The sequence below is a fragment of the Sebastes umbrosus genome, chromosome 12 (genome assembly GCF_015220745.1).
Source record: "Sebastes umbrosus isolate fSebUmb1 chromosome 12, fSebUmb1.pri, whole genome shotgun sequence".
Lineage (NCBI taxonomy): Eukaryota > Metazoa > Chordata > Actinopteri > Perciformes > Sebastidae > Sebastes > Sebastes umbrosus.
The window spans coordinates 245757-263433 of record NC_051280.1 but is presented as its reverse complement, the minus strand read 5'-3'; the positions used below and the strand labels follow the sequence as shown (position 1 = coordinate 263433).

The 17677-nt window shown below is 43.4% G+C and overlaps 2 protein-coding genes across 4 annotated transcripts in view; both read right to left on the bottom strand.

Moving 5' to 3' along the window:
* LOC119498315 (contactin-associated protein-like 2) overlaps positions 1 to 1357 on the bottom strand; it is a 79826-nt gene extending 78469 nt beyond the window's left edge. The window contains exon 1 of the mRNA XM_037787087.1: positions 877 to 1357. Coding sequence (XP_037643015.1) covers positions 877 to 961 — 85 coding nt within the window. The 5' untranslated portion in view covers positions 962 to 1357. The remainder of the gene's footprint in view (positions 1 to 876) is intronic.
* Positions 1358 to 6795: 5438 nt separating this feature from the next.
* ccr12a (chemokine (C-C motif) receptor 12a) lies at positions 6796 to 17171 on the bottom strand. Of its 3 annotated transcripts, none has more exons than XM_037788553.1 (3): positions 17097 to 17171; positions 8116 to 9228; positions 6796 to 8077 (listed from the first exon to the last, which is right to left on the bottom strand). In XM_037788553.1, exon 2 carries the CDS (start codon positions 9212 to 9214, stop codon positions 8135 to 8137), a length of 1080 nt encoding a protein of 359 aa, XP_037644481.1. In that variant the 5' UTR covers positions 9215 to 9228; positions 17097 to 17171; the 3' UTR covers positions 6796 to 8077; positions 8116 to 8134. The 3 variants fall into 3 exon arrangements, with proteins under 3 accessions (XP_037644481.1, XP_037644482.1, XP_037644480.1); XM_037788554.1 differs by having other exon boundaries at positions 6796 to 8096; positions 8135 to 9228; XM_037788552.1 differs by having other exon boundaries at positions 6796 to 9228.
* Positions 17172 to 17677: the final 506 nt, after the last annotated feature.

Below are 17677 nucleotides of genomic sequence, written 5' to 3'. Positions count from 1 at the left end.
GATCAGGAGGTCAGAGGTCAAGGGACCCCTTTGCAAATGGACATGACAGTTTTTCCTCGCCAACATTTAGTGTAAGTTTGGAGCGTTATTTAACCTCCTTCATGACCACCTAGTATGACATGGTTGGTACCGATGGATTCATCAGGTTTTATAGTTTCATATGATGCCATTAAAAAAGCTTTAAAACGGAGCCCGCTACAACCTAAAAGTTGCATTAATGCGTTAAAGAAATAAATGGCGTTAAAACAAGTTTGAGTTAACGTGTTCTTATCACTTTAACTCTGACAGCCCTAATAAAAATAAAAGACATTATCAGGGTTTTTTCAGACAAGAAAAGTTCCCTCCAAAACCATTATATGACATTATATGGTTGATTTTTACAGGCTGAGAATAACTGATGAGTTAACTGACATCAATGTGAAAATTTGTGCCCCTTTCTCATAATTTTGTTGCACAACAAATTATCATTTTACAGTAGCATTTCAAAGCAGTACGTGAACAAAACCATTGTTCATCATAACACACTATAATATAGGCTGGTTGTATACAACTATATATACATATATACACATTCCTCACACATTCTGTTTTAAAGCGCCTGTGAATGTACTCTTACAATTAATAAATGCTTCATAAGAGATAATGTTGGTGTGTGCGTGTGTGTGTGTGTGTGTGTGTGTGTGTGTGTGTCGTCATTATTACAGTAGGCTACTGTGTAATCTCCAGCCCTGCTGTCTGGATGCTGCTGGTTTGGCCTCATGCTGAGTCCTGGCTGCAGTCAGAGAGCTGAACCGGCCCAGCAAGAGCAAGACACCAAATATTAGCCACGGCTGCGAGTGTGTGTGAGTGTGTGTGTGTGTGTGTTAGCCTACTTACGGGATGCTGAGGATGCAGCGCTGGAGGTGTTTCTGATGCTACACAGGACTGGCAGCAGCAGCAACAACACTGTGAAATAAGACATCTTCACAGAACATCCACAGCCAAAGAGACAATAGACAAAAGACCGGGTCCAGAAGGGTCCAGACGGGTCCAGGCGGGTCTCAGTGCGACGTCTGTTGTTCTGAACGCTGCTTTCTTTATTAGCAGCGACGGTAAGAAGCGCTGTGTGTCCGCCTGCTGCGCCCTGTAGGCTACCTATCGTCTGCGCTCTCCTCCCTTATCAACCTGCCCAGCGGCACTCCAGCGGGGTTTCACCGACAACCTCCGGAACCAGCCTGTGAACACAATGCGGTTGTATTGCGGGCTGGGCCTCGCGCTCCAGGTGCATGGTCAGTCAGACAAACAGACGGGAGCTGTCCAACCGCTGAGCTACCCGACTAATCAATACACCCCCACTCTCTGCCACACTTGGTACGGTCTGATACGCACAACAATACAGGGCTTCCTGAGATGGGGGGGGGGTGTATACAGAGAAGGAGGGTCTGCACGGGCCCCCAGGAGGGAACACAAGAGAAAGGAGTAAAGACTGAACCAGTGTTTGTCCTCAGAGCTACATGGAGGGTTCAGTAGCCCACATGGAGGGTTCAGTAGCCCACATGTTTGTAAAATAGAACAGAACAGAAATAGAATAGGAATTTATTCCCCACAGAAGTTTAGAAATCTATGTAATACATCCATTATCTGTAACCACTTATCCTATTCAGGGTGTGTGTGTGTGTGTGTGTGTGTGAGGGGGTGGGGGGGTGGGGGGGGGGGGGGGGGAGCTGATCCCAGCTGATCCCAGCTGACATTGGGTGAAGGGGGGGGGGTACACCCTGGACAGGTCTCCAGACTACCACAGGGCTGATAGAGACAGACATCCATTCACACTCACATTCACACCTACAGGACATTTAGAGTCAACAATGAACCTAACCTGCATGTCTTTGGACTGTGGGAGGAAACCTGAGCACCCGGAGAGAACCTACGCTAACACAGAGGGAACATGCTAACACAGGGAGAACATGCTAACAAAGGGAGAACATGCTAACACAGAGAGAACATGCTAACACAAGGAGAACATGCTAACACAGAGGGAACATGCTAACACGGGGAGAACATGCTAACACAGGGAGAACATGCTAATACAGAGAGAACATGCTAACACAGAGAGAACATGCTAACATAGAGGGAACATGCTAACACAGAGAGAACATGCTAACACAGAGGGAACATGCTAACACGGGGAGAACGTGCTAACACGGGGAGAACGTGCTAACACAGGGAGAACATGCTAACACAGGGAGAACATGCTAACACAGAGAGAACATGCTAACACAGGGAGAACATGCTAACTCCACACAGAAGGGCCCCAAGCCGGGTTTGAACCCGCAACCATTTATTGCTGTGAGGCTGCACCCCCATGCAGCCCCAATCTACAGTATATCATCATTTCAATATAGAAGATACAACACATTACATAGGCTTCAATAAAAACATGATTTACCAGCAGCAGGTGCATCAGGCATGGATTCAAAATCAGTTTCAAGATATCATTAACGTTCCTTTTGTCCAGGTTCTTAATGGTTCTCAGGCTATAGCGCCACCTCAAGGAAGCACATCAAAATCATTAACACAACAAACAAAAACAGACTTTACCTGAATGGAATTTGGTCAAAACTAGAAAGGTTTTGTGATTTAAATCTCCAGATGTCAGAGATAAAGTAAACAAGCCAACAATCTCCAAGCACCAGCTTTTGATTATTTTCAACCCTCATGTTTCATCGCAGAGTAGTAGCCTATATCTCCCCCATAATATTATTCCTGGCAGTGTGAAGAAGGTTTTTAAGACATAAACACCTGGCAAAGTACTCTAACCTCCTCTGTACAGTACAGTAGGTGTCTCCAGGACCACACCATGGCCCTGCCTCATCTGCATGTGATGTGCCCACTTTGTTTCTGTTCTTAACTCTAGGTTTACAGAAACTACATTCAGAACTTAACGTAAAGCTTAGAGTCACAAAGGGTGACAGAGAACTACGTGTTTATGTCTCCCTTATTTGCTGGTGACCATTGCTGTTAGAAAAACTACACTCTCATGGTCTTGTGTTTTTGTGACACAAATCTCATTTGGTGAAATAACGCAGAACATGAATGAAGCGATGTGGTATTTATTCATCCAGTTTATTAGATCTTGTTTCAGCACCAGGAGCTGTCCACAGAATGCCTGTTTTGCGGGCGACACGTCACAGTAGACACAGGATCTGTTTGCTGATTGGCTGCGTGCTAAAAGTTAAACGTTTCTCGAATTTGCTTGGCCGCACTTCGCTGCAGCTTTTCACAGACATTGCATGGCAGCTGGTCACTGGCTGCATTTTGCCACTGCTCTGGTGTGAATCCGGCGTTAGAGTATTTGTAATGTTTGTGCTTCTCAGTTCATTCACTGGGTAGAAGCAGGGTTAGCTTTTTCATCTAATGGTGCTAACAATGAAAACAACTGCATCACTGCTGACAGAGCTTTCAGTGTTAGGCTGCATTCACGCAAGATCAGGTGGTGCGGGGAAAACGCCAGTTTTTCCATTCCTATTGAATGGGGTAGTTCATTTGGGCTCCGCAGCCCTGTGGCATCAAAGACCTGAACACAGAGAGAGAGAGACGTCATTCTCTGCTCAGGTAGACATTACTCCTCTGACTTCATTTTGACTACTGCTGGCCAGAGACTAACGCCATAGTGCTAACACACGCTAACTGCCATCTGTCACAGCGGAGGAGAGGACAGGCCACGGCTATAATGTTTTGAATTTGGACTGCAGTACCCGTTTTAAAACATTAGCTGTCAGTACTAATTATTGTTCCTTTAAATTAATAAATCAAACCCTAGCTACAGACAGTTTGCCCTCCTCCCCTCCGTGAGGCGCTACAGGAGCCTCCGTTCTGGGACCAGCAGGCTCAGGGACAACTTTATCCCTGCAGCTGTCACCCTGAAGAACTCTATATCCCAACAATAGCCCTCTCCCTTCAGCCCCCTCCACCACCACAAGCAATGACTGCACCCCCATCCCCGTCCCCCAAAGACTTTTAATTGTCTGTTTATCTCAGACAGTTTTTGCACAAGTGCCATTTTGAACAATCACTGCTGCTGCTACAGTGCTAATTTTATATATTTTCACTTCCCATTATCTATCTGATTGTACCGAACTCTCATCCTTTGTGACAGAAATGTCTTTCCTCTTTTCCACTATACATATTACATAGCTGCTCGCTGTTTATACAGTATCGAACATAACCACGCTCATTCTACTCTATATACTGTCACCATCAGTAAGTGGGGATCCAAACGCAGAACACAGGGAGTGAGGTTTAAAGGAATGGGATTTATTGCAGATGGAGATAGAGGAATGATGTCCGGAGGGTTGCTGGGAGGAATGATGAGTGATGGAGCGTGGCTGGACCGGAGCAGGGAGAGGGTGAGAGCGTGGCTGGACCGGAGCAGGGCGAGGGGGAGAGCGCGGCTGGACCGGAGCAGGGCGAGGGTGAGAGCGTGGCTGGCTGGAGGGAAGCAGTGGTGAGGAGGTAGGTTTGGCAAGCGGGCAGGTTAGGCAGGCAGACGGGAGTAAGAAGAAACCCCACTCAACTAATTCTCCCTTAATCTTGGCAGGAGGAACTGTTATCTTATTCTTACTAAAATCTATGACCATCTCTTTCGTTTCTTTAATGTTGACCTCAAGAAAATGATCTGAGCACCATTGGATAAAGCTCTGTGTTTCCCTCTCGGAGTAGAAGTGGGTAGGGAGAGGGTGTCGGAGGTGGTTTCAGAAAGGCCCAGAGAGAGACAGACATGGGAGCGCTGGAAGCACGGGGGAGGGGGTGACACAAAGGACAATGGGAAATATGCTGGGGCATGGCCACGGCTATTTTTATTATACTATTTTTATTGGTTTCTGACATAGGTTTATATTGTAGTTACATACACATATCATAGCTGCATTAATTGATACTGTACATCTTACAGTTACATACTATAATAACCTCATCTTTTTATTCTGTACATTTGTGAGTAGTTACTATGTGATGAGCTGCTATAGTACAGACTGTGAGATACTGAATCATTAGGTAATGATTAGCTCATCTGTGAATCGACAAAACAAAAACCTATCCAGACAGAGAATGTCGTTAACCACACAATACATAAACTAATTGTGATGCTAATGCTAGCTGTTGTGTGTGTTCTGTGACCAACATAGCATTCGCAAGTGCATATCAGCTACATTACCATCCTCATTGTATCCCAGCAGCTGGGCAATCTCAGGCCACATATTGTCCTTTATTTTGTTGTTGAGGTAGTCGTCGCAGTGTTTGTCGTGTATTATTGCTCATTGTTATTCCGAAACACCAATAGTCCGAAAAATGTCCCATTGGACTAAAAAAAAAAACATTTGTCCGACGGTCCGTTAACAAACGTCAATTGTTCCAAGGCCCTATTGCTCTGAAAATACAAACCCTTCATGCAACAAACAGAAGCACATGGCTAATTATTATGCAGAATGACAGCGTTCCCAACAAGCATGGATTCTCGTCTGAAAAATTTGAATGGAATTTTATAAAAACTGCTTTTGTGGGTTCTTATGAATGCTTGAACACCCTTGCAAAACATTCGTACAGGGGAAAATTCTGGTCCAGTGGCTCACGTCTCTCATGGGTTCTGATTGTGGATATGTAGACAGCCAATGCAAGGAGAAGTGCACACCATGGTAGATTGTTGGGGACTGTGCATGAGGGAGGCAACTGATGAGGAGAGGTTTGACTTCAGCTCAGGCTTTTTTATCCATGTCAGATCAGACTTTAAACTGTAAATGGACAAGCCCCTTCTCACCTGCCTGATCTCCTTAAACCTTTTACTCCAACCAGGACTCACTGCTCTCAGAATACAGGACTCCTGTCTGTCCTCAGAGTGAAAAGAAGTGATCAGGTCAAAGGGCCTTTTCTTATCGAGCCCCTTTCCTCTGGAATAACCTCCCTATAGACATCAGACAGTCTGAACCTGTGGAGGTCTTTAAATCAAACTCAAAACCCATCTTTTTGCCCAACTTTCAATTAGTTAGGTGGTGGGTATGTCCTCAAGGTGAACAAAATCAGCAGGTCAAAGGGCCTTTTCCTATCATACCCTTATCATACCTCCCTATGGACATCAGACTAACACCCCCCCCCACCTTCAAAATAAAAGCCCCACAGAGTAACTGTTCCTTAACAAGAAGCTCAGGATGAGGCTTGTTTTTCTAAATAAAAGCCCCCAACTCTCACTGTGTGTCAACAGAAAACAAGGGATGGACCTAATGTTTCAAAATAAAAGTTCAAAACACCCAAATATTACTTTGTCTAACGAATTAGAGTTTTAAAGGTTCATTCCACTCAAATACTTTATGTTTAATGACTTATAGTTTTAAATGTTTATTCCACCCAAATACTACTTTCTAGAAGTCTATTCTGCATTTGCGCTCTAAAATGTCTGTATTGTATGACTGTATGATTAATTTCAGCTGTCAGCATTCACATGCATTTTATGCAATCATCTAGTTTTCAAATATGTGTTTTCGGTGTAATGCATCAAAGGAAATGTTTAAATCACCCATTACTATCATACGTACTGTTTTTCATGTTGTTTTTATCAGTGTTTAAACATCTTGCAACTATGTCCACACACTTCATGTTGTTTCCCCAGACTTGACTGATTAATCAGGGGACTGTGCTTAGCTGACAGGAAACTGATCCAGATGTTCTATCAGAAAAGGGAAACGATCTCATCATTCCGCCCACAAAATACAGCAGTGCAAAGAAGTAGAAAAAAAAATAGTTTCCATAAAATGACAGATGTCACAATAGATTGAGTGGCATATTTATTAAAGGGTCAAGATATAGTTCATTCTACAAACATACACTTTGCATTCAACATTGATTCAACAAGATTGGAACAAGCAGATACATAAAATCATTCAGCCACACATCGAAACGTGGACTAAAGTTCCTCAAGAGAAGCAACAATTTTAACTCAAACGCAATATATGCTATAAAAAAAGTATGGTAAAAGCTAACAATTTGAATGTGAGAAGTAGATCTTAAGCAGTCCGTACTACGATGGCGTATTAGGGCCAGGGATGTAATATTCCGAGATTAGAGTCGAGAAAAAAGTTGGAAAACTGAGCGAGGCGAAGGTCCTGAAAGGTACATATACTGTACACATTTCTTTTCGTGTTCATTCTGTGTTCTTTTATAAACATGCGTAAATGCTAATATTGTAGAAGTTACAGGAAAGTAGAGCTGAACAACTTATATCTTTGACTACATGAAGGCGTGTCTTTTATTTCACACTAAAAACAAGCCGTCAAGAAGACGTCACTCCAAACACTCTGCGTTGCCATGGTTACACACTGTCACTGTGTCACTGTGTCAGTGTGAAGGGAAAATAACACAGAAAAGGCACATACTTTGACATAACTGCTTGTGTTGAACCACACATTATGGCTAATGATGCCCTTAGAGTTTACTGGGGAGAGGGACGTCTACATTACCCTGCTTATCCTGCTGCCCCCGTGACCCGGCCCCGAATAAACAGCTGGGAATGGATGGATGGAGAGTCCACTACAATATACAGTATAATGTAGGCCTATAGTAATAATATATTTTGCACTTTGTGGCCCACGTTACCGCAGTGATTAATGGTGTGTGTTGAGCTTGATCCGACCTTGCACAGTGTAGCGATATGGTTCCTAAACAAAGATACTCCACTATTTTTCATTACCACAGTTTTGTACTTTTTGTTTTTTTTCCTCTCAAATTTATAACTTTATAATCTCAGGGAATATCTGAGTTTTGTCTTGTAAATGTACCACTGTAATCTCAGAGAATATCCAAGTTTTATTTTTCTTGTAAATGTATGACTTTAATCTCGGAAATTCTGAATTTTGTCTCGGAATATTACACCCCTCCCCGGCTCCGTAAATAGTTTTATTGACCTACAATGGCCTTAATACGCCACCGTAGTGGAGCAGTCTTGAAACTGACATCTAATTAAGTTAATGATAAAAAATGTGATTGTTTCTAACTGACAATAAGATTTAACCATGTGGAAGAGTCTGGCAGGAATTAAACATGGAGTCAATCATGTGTGTGTGTGTGTGTGTGTGTGTGTGTGTGTGTGTGTGTGTGTGTGTGTGTGTGTCTAGTACTCATAAGCAGAGTGTGGCGTCCTCTGTGATGTGGTTCTGGTGCTCTGGCTGCTGAGGCTCATGTGTCTCTTCAGACAGGGGATCCTCTTAGACATCAGCCTTCTGAAGTGGCTCTGGAACTTCTTTCCCACAAATGTGTAAAACATTGGACTGATGCAACAATACAAATAGGCTATGTTTCGGGTCACATACAGGGCATAGTCCAAGGTCTTTGCGTCAGAACAATCCTTACTGGGGCTCGAGATCTGAATAGCTCGAAGGAGGATCACGATATTGTAGGGTGTCCAGCAGGCGAAGAAGGTGAAGATGATGACAAATATGAGCTTGATGGAGCGGCATTTCTCCTTCATGCGGGTGGACAGGATGCGGACTGTGATGCTGATGTAGCAGTACATCACCATGAACAGAGGGAGGAGGAAGAAGAGCAGGAATTGCTGGTAATAACTGACCAGACGCCAGTGCTCCATGGTGCTCTCAGGGTATCCTGACTCCTCACATATCAGTCCATCGTATGGACTCTTTCTCACATTTTGGAGAACCAGCTCTTTCACACTCGCTACAATACTGGTGCACCAAACTGCCACTGATGCAATGATGGCATATGCTTTTTTCCTGCTGTTAGCAGCTGCCACTGCATGCACCACTGCAAGGTATCGGTCAAATGTCATGAGTGTGAGGAATAGGATGGAGCTGTAGAAGCCGATGAAGTAAGCACTGCTGACCATCTTACACAGAACCAGGCCAAAAATCCAGTCAGACAAATGGTACATCGCCCAGAATGGGAGACTGGAGGCAAAGAGAAGGTTGGAGAGGACCAAATTCAGGAGGAAGATGTTTGTCACTGTGCTGAGCTTCTCAAACTTGAAGATAATGAAGAGCACGAGCCCGTTACCAAGGTAACTCAGGAGGAAGTTGGCATAGTAGAACACTGGGATGAATCTTGCACCAAACTGATTGACATCCTGCTTTGGACAGAGCACGACACGGTCACTGGACACATAGCTCGTGTCAGTCGTGTTATCGTCTTCACTGAATAGGTCCAAGAAGTTTTGATATTGGTCTTCAGAGCTCATGGCTGGGGTTTGACCTGTGAGACATTAAGATCCATGTTAGTCTGGTAGTTGAAGAAATTGCTCATAAAACACAACTGAACTGAATATAAGATGAACTGGACATCAGTTCAACCCTCACACGCAACAAAGAAGCCAGATGTCTAGCCTTCACTGCAATATGGGTGGCCAAATCTAACTCTAGTAAACTAATCCATAAAACATCTGGGTTAATTAAAGAGGACCTATGATGCTTATTTCCAAGGTCATACTTGTATTTTGGGTTTCTACTAGAACATGTTTACATGGTTTAATGTTCAAAAAACACTTTACTTTTCTCATACCAACTGTGCTGCAGCACCTCTTTTCACCCTATTTCTGAAATGCCCCCCCTCCTCCGGAAAAGCCCCCGTGGGCTCTGATTGGTCCACTATGGTGATTGGTCAACCGAACCAAACTCTTCGGACTCCCCTCCAGCTCCGCTCTAACTAGCTTTGTTTGAGGGCCTGCCAAACTAGGCTAGGCAAATGTGTTACTTGGTGACATTACCATGTTACGGAAGAAAAGGCGGGACTTCAAGCGAGGCGTTTCAGGAGCAGTATTTCTGTGGGGGAGAGTAACTCCCTTTGGCATGGACTTTGGGCTTTGTAACTTTGCAGACATTTTACATTTTACACAAATAACTATATAATACACTAAAGGAAAGGGAAAAAGCATAATAGGTCCTATTTAGGTCAGAATCATCAATCTCGCCATGAATCGCTGTCACTTTTTATACAAACATTTTGATAAACTTGATGTTTGATCTATAGTAGCCCCTTGTCAAGGACACTCAACTCACAGTTTTGGTTAATGCACATTGATGAAGACCAGAAGGCTGTTTTTGTTGTGTTTTATGAGCTTTAATATAGGTCAACGGTGATGGAGATGGTTAATTCATCTCAGGTGCTTTATTCCTATAGAAGAAGGCAGGCAGAGGGGAGAGAGAGCACCAGGAACATTACCACACCGGCATACGCCTCTGATGGGTCAAGTAGGCGGAGCCTGCACACATTTTAACAGATCTCAGCACGATTTGTATTCCCTTTATTTGTCTCAATAATTTCCATTTGGCTGTTAATATCCTTTACTCCATTCCCTGCCTATTTGATTATTTTGATTATTTCAATAAAACATTTGGTTCATTCTGAAAACACATCTGTGTTGTGTCAGTAATGAGCCTGATACATTTTGAGACAGTATTTCCTGGGGTGCAATTCCCTAGGTGACGTTGTTGTTGTTTTTTCTCATTCTCCCCTTATTGCCCTTGCCACACTTACATGTTTTTATTTGTAGCCTATTATGCTCACGTTTCTCTAGCTATGTTGTCAATTGCTAGCAATATCATTTTATTATAGTGTAGCTTGGATACTCAGCAAGTAACCAGGCTACACTGTAACAAAATGATATCGCTGGCAAGTGACAACAGCTAGGGGAAAGTGAGCATAATAGTTGCCGATGATAGATGCATATGAGGTTATAATGTAACTGCAACATAATAAAAACTTTAATTCCTGTCTCCTCATGTTAGATTTACTAGAGAGCCCATAAAATGCACCTGTCCAGAGACAAACACCCCTGTACCAGCAAAGAAGAGTGCCAACATGATGGAACACTACTTCAACAATTGCACAATTAATGGTGATATCTACATGAATGATAATTATCACCCCGGTCTTTAAAGGTCTTATTGATTTTATGTAGAAAAATATTTAAAAAAAATAAATAATTATTATTATAATAATTATACATCCACAGAGCTTTTAGAAAGATGCCGAATAAAAGTATGTTTTTTTCCTAAAAATTGATTATGGCAATGAATTAATCATTTTTAAAAAATGTACAGGTCCAAAATTAATGTTTTGTTTATATTTGTGGAAGATATCAGATGCTTGGTTTCCACTTCTAACAAGGCTTGTGAGCCAATAGTATAACATGGTATCTCTGTGTTGTCAGCGATCAAGTTCCAAGGTTAATGTGAAAAAAACAGATTATGGCTGAGTTTGACACTGGTGTCTCCATCAGGCTGCAGGAAAAGTGAATATTTACAGTCGAAACAAGTGACCACTGACGTTAGCACATATTAGCTGTTTTAGCTTAATTGTCCCAACAACAACTAGAATGGCACTCGGAGAGCGCAGACCTTTGCCAAGGTGTGTGACTTTAAAAACAGATCACAGCTCCCAGTTGGCGGTACCATGAGGTGGTCGGCTTATTATTAACACAGTGTGTTTCCGTGTGACGTATCGGCGGATGCCTCTCTCATTCAGCAGCCTTGTTATGTCTGTTATGCCTTGTTATGTCTGTATAACGTTAAACTACGTTGTCTCTCATCCCGTAGGCTACCGCTTTGTTCTTTCTCACCGCAGACGGAAAGCAGCTCCCGCACACACATCCATTCACGTATCTCTCTGCTCTCAGAAGGAGGCAGGGTCACGCGCCATCAGTCACACCGTGCATGTATTATACCCTGTGGTCTTAATGCTCAGGCTGATCGGAATCATTAAAAAAATTCCTGAATCTGGATCATGATTCGGATTGCCACCAAAATTTTATGGATTGTTCATTGTGCTACACTCCACCCCTCCAAACAATTTCATTCGTATCCATCGCAAACTTTTGGAGTAATCCTGCTTACAGACAGACGGACGGACGGACGGATGACAGACAGACAGACAGACAACCGACTGACTGACCGACCTACAAACGCCAGTGAAAACAATACTTCCTCCTAATAACCCATAAAATTACAATTTGGCATATTTAAACAAAACCAACAATAACTAACAGCAGCCATCGTCCTTACAAACTGAACTAAGATGTGCATCCGAGTACAGAGTATGACATAACTGCCCGTTGAACCAATGACTCATGCATGGTCCGTCATCTTATGTTGATTCTTTTTGTCACCCTCTCAAAACAGAGAACTGACACTGCTGACTGAGCAATAAAAAATTCCTGACTCTCTCAATTGCTGTGCAATACTTGTTCCCAGAAATGAGTTAAAAACAGGTTTGAGTTATATACTTCGTACCTCTGAGCTTAATGAGTAGAATTTCTGAGGAGTAGGGATGCACCCATACCGGATCAGATACCAGGCCGATACTGACTCGGTGACAATGGGGCCGATCTGTTCAAGTCAATTCTATGTGTATATACTGTATACATTATATACAGGAATTTGAATTCCTGTTTAAGTTTTAAACAGGAATTTGAATTCCTGTTTAAAGTTTAAACAATTTGTTGCTGCATTAAAAAGGTTTACACTTGAAGGTACAGCAGGTACAGCAGACGCCGTACTGAACCGCCTGTCCGTCTCCTGCTCCATTTTACCCTCATTCATGAACAAGACCCCGAGATACTTAAACTCCCTCGTTTGGGGCAAAGAAAGGGTGTAATCCACCGGCAGAGAACTATGGCCTCAGACTTGGAGGTACTGACTTTCATCCCGACCGCTTCACACTCGACTGCAAACCTCCCGAGTGCGTGCTGAAGGTCGCGGTCTGATGAAGCCAACAGAACGACATCATCTGCAAAGAACAGAGACGCATTTCTGAGGTCCCCAAACTGGACACTCTCCTCCCCCTGGCTGCGCCTTGAGATCCTGTCCATGAAAATCACAAACAGGATCGGTGACAAGGGACAACCCTGGCGGAGGCCAACACTCACTGGGGGACACGGTCATAACGGCCTTTTCCAAGTCCACAAAGCACATGTAGACTGGATGGGCAAACTCCCATGACCCCTCCAACAGCCCCGCGAGGGTAAAGAGCTGGTCTACTGTTCTACGGCCAGGATGGAATCCGCATTGCTCCTCCTGGATCTGAGTTTCGACTATCGGTCGGAGTCTCCTTTCCAGCACGCTCGAATACACTTTACCGGGTAGGCTGAGCAGTGTGATACCCCAATAGTTGGAGAACACCCACACATTTAAAAATGTGAACCACCACCCTGGTCTGCCATTCCACAGGCACTGTCCCCGACCTCCACGCGACACTGAAGTCAGCCAAGACAGCCCAACAATGTCCAGAGCCTTCAGCATCTCAGGGAGAATCTCATCTACTACCCCTGTCGCCTTGCCACTGAGGAGCTTTTTGACTACCTCAGCAGCCTCTGCCAAGGATATGGACAAGCCTCCCCTGCTGAACACAGCCTAAGTCAAGCCCTGCTTTCTCTTTCTGAATCGTTTTGAGTCGATTTGCCAGAACTTCCTTGAGGCCAACCGAAAGTCCTTCTCCATGGTCTCCCCGAACTCCTCCCACACCCGGGTTTATGCTTCTGCGACCGCCGCACCTGCAGCCCTTCTGGTCAACCAGAATCTGTCAGCTGTTTCTGGAGACCCCAGGGCCAGCCAAGCCCGAAAGGCCTCCGAAAGCTTCCTTCACCGCTGGTGTCCACCAGCGGGTTTTTAGGTTGCCGCCACGACAGGCACCGACGACATTCCAACCACAACTCCTAGCAGCTCAGATTCAATGGACCCAGCCTCCCCCGGGATGCACGAGAAGTTCTTCCGGAGGTGGGAGTTGAAGACCTCGCAGACAGGGGCATCAGCCAGAAGTTCCCAGTTCACCCTCACTACACGTTTGGGTTTCCCAGGTCTGTCCGGCAGCCTCACCCGGCATCTGATCCAACTCACCACCAGGTGGTGATCAGTTGACAGCTCTGCTCCTCGCTTCACCAAAGTGTCCAAGACATACGGCCGCAGATCTGATGATACAACCACAAAGTCGATCATCGATCGTTGGCCTAGGGTGTCCTGGTACCAAGTACACTTATAAACGGCCCTATGCTCGAACATGGTGTTGTTATGGCCAATCCATGACTAGCACAGAAGTCCAACAACAACGCACCACTCGGGTTCAGATCAGGCAGCCCGTTCCTCCCAATCAGCCCCCTCAAGGTTTCCCCATCATTGCCCACGTGAGCATTGAAGTCCCCAGCAGAACTATGGAGTCTCCAGTCGGCGCCCTTTCCAGGACGCCAGCCAGAGATTCCAAGAAGGTTGGGTACTCCTCCTGCAGTTTGTGCATATGCACACACACAACAGTCAGAGATTTCCTTGCAGCAACTCGCAGTCGCATCAAGGCGACCCTCTCGTTTTCCGGGGAGAACTCCAACACAGCGTCTCTCAGCGGGGGGCTCGTAAGTATCCCCACACCCACCCGGCGCCCCTCACCCTGGGCAACTCAGGCCCCTTTCCAGGAGTATGGTTTGAAAACCAGAGCTATGCGTGGAGATGAGCCCAACTACAGCTAGTTGATACCGCTCCACCTCCCGCACCAGCTCCGGTTCCTTCCCCAGAGTGGTGACGTTCCATGAACCAAAAGCCAGTCTGCGATCAGAAAGCCTAGATCCCTGCCTTTGCCTGCCGCCCGGCTGACATTGCACCCGACCGCTATGCCTATCCATGCGGGGGGCGGGCCCACAGGGTTTAACCAAAGTTGAACTGAGTAAATATGATAAAAAAAGCATTTTTTTTATAAAACTGTCACTATATCCTTACAGTAGAGACAGGTGATCAGAAAAATTATGTTCCTCTGTGTCCTCCTGTGCTCATAATGGAATTTGCAAGACTTCACAGACCGGAGAAAATCAACCAATCAGAGCCAAAGAGTCTCTACAGCAGCTGTCAATCACTCCTCGGGAAGCTTGTGAACTCTGATCAAATTGTCAAACTAGGCAGCTCTGGCCAGTGGGCGGTACTTGGTTTTGTCTCGACTGATGTCAACATGGCTCCCGGGTCAGAAACTTTCTCATTTTACAGCTAAACCGTGCACTAGTAGATGATTCTGAAAACATTTGAAGAAAGAAATTGGCATTACAGAATATTGATTCATATTTGAGCGCTGTCTAGTTTGACAGTTTAGTCGGAGTTCGCCAGCTGTCCAGAGACTGCAAGGCTCCAGCTCGGCTATGATTGGCTGTTTTTATTTGGGCATGGTAGGAATATGCAAATGTCATTAGGAGCATGAATGGGAGACAGAGGAACCTGATTTTTTTTTCACAGATTATCTGTCTCATGTACTACTGTCAGGACATAGTTACAGTTTTATAAAAATGACTTTTAATCATATTGGCTCAAAGTGAGCGACTGCAGCTTTAAGATCTGTATCAACTAGGAAACAGGAAGTAGTTCCTATGGTGTCAAAACAGTCTCATAAGTATTCACAAATAAATGTCAAGTTATGTAAAAAAACACAATGCACAAATAAATGTAGAGTGATTTGTATTTGTTTTCAACACGAGTCATGTGATATTTTATGAGTCACTTGCTCACTGTATTTGTGGATTTTGTGTGAAAACAGCATGGTAAAACACTCTCAAAAGAATCCACACAAGCAAGTGGAAATTCTCAAATATATTTTCCTCCGTGTTACATTTTGTTGTGACTACTTGTGAGACTGTTTTGACAACATATAGTTCTTCTTCCTCTCTACAGTTTCCATAGTGAAGGCAGAGCTAGGTGGAGCTCATGTTAAGTTCTCCTTTCATTTCCGGTGTAGATCTTAGAAAGCTGAGTTTATTTTCTTGCACACTTGTTTGTGATCGTATATTTATATTTATTGCGGGGATAATTTATATTGACACATGATGAGGCTCTGTTTGTGAGAGCTATCAGTGAGCCAGTAGTTAGCTATTAATACAGTATAGATTAAAGATAAGTTAATGTAAATTTGGTTTATTCATACCTCCTGACTATGTATTTTATGTATTCTTACACAAATTCGTCTGTCCTGTGTATCACTGTGAAAGTTAAATAAAGGAGCACGGTGGCTCATTTCCTGACTCACAACTAGTAGCATCATCATCAGTGTTTATCATCTGTTTTGATCAAATGTTTTAGCAACAACATATCTGTGGGTATCTAAATAGTATTAATGTCGTTATTAATGTTAATAATCCATCAATAAATACTCATCAGGGTTTCTCTTTATAATAAGCAATACAATTTAGTTACGAATGTTATTTATGTATTATTTGAAGACCTTATGAACTGTATCAGGACTCCTCTTAAATTAGTAAATCAATAAAGAATATATTTGACTTAAAACTTAAAGTTGTCATTTTGTTTTCTATTATTGGTTAGTAAATGCTTTGTCTGATGCTGTCCTAAATTCTATCAACTGGGGCAGCTGTGGCTCAGAGGGTAGAGCAGGTCGTCCATATTGAAAGGTCAGTGGTTCGATCCCCGACTGCTCCGGTAACATGTCGATGTGTCCTTGAGCAAGACACTTAACCTGAGCCATCGGTGTGTGAATGAGTATTTAGATTAGATCCTGATTGGCAGGTTGGCTCCTTGCATGGCAGCCTCTGCCATCAGTGTATGAATGTGTGTGTGAATTGGTGAATGCTGACATGTAGTAAAGAGCTTTGAGTGGTCAGAAGACTAGAAAAGCACTGCAGTATATAAATGCAAGTCCATTTAACATAACTGTATCACCCTTTAAAACGTGAGCATCCTTCACTTATATTACATCATCAGTAGCAAATATGCACGCAATGGCATTATTAACAATCAGAAGAAATCTTAAGATTATAAATAAAATATATATTACAACATTCACTAATGTGTCTTGCTCGGGCTTACAATTGTGCCTTGTTTACTACTCAGGAGTTTTGTCTATTTTACATTAAAGAATGGTCACAACGTGTTTTATAGTTATTCATAATGACCTATGGATGTGATCATAAACTGTTACTGTCATCCTCACCATGCCAAATACTATAAAAATGCCCTTTTCAAATCAGAATTAACCAGCAAAGTATGCATCTATACATTTCATAAAGAGAATTAAGTGTTAAATACAGACAGATTACTGTAAAAAAGACTAGTGATGTCACTGTCGTGAAGGCGAATTAAACTCACCAGTAGTGCAGTGAGAGGAGGACAATGAGGAGCACAAGGAAGCACTGAGGGACTCTGAGTGTTCACTGAGTTTTAGTGCCAAAGAGGCATCTGCTAAAGGGGCAGTCCTACAACAGAGTAATGTGTGTGTGTGTGTGTGTGTGTGTGTGTGTGTGTGTGTGTGTGTGTGTGTGTGTGTGTGTGTGTGTGTGTGTGCGTGTGTGTGTGTGTGTGTGTATGTGAGTTTGTATTTCTATTCTGGTGGGATCCATGATCTAACATACCACTCACGCCGTGGGGACCGATTTTTCCCCACAGATTTCGATTTTCAGTACTTAGTGTGTGCCCTAGTGGTCATGGATGGTATTGCGGTGTGGGGACATTTTCCTGAAAAAGTGTTTAAGTGTGTAACTATGTGTAATCATATCATCTTCATATTTTATGAATATTATTACAATCTGTGCACTTTTATGTGATCAGACTGTTATGTTATCTAATTAGTTTTCCTAAAATCAACAAGGGAACCAATTTAATCATTAAACTTCCCTTCAAAGAAGTTTTATTCTTTGGAAGAAACTGGTGATAACATTTTTGTTGGCCTG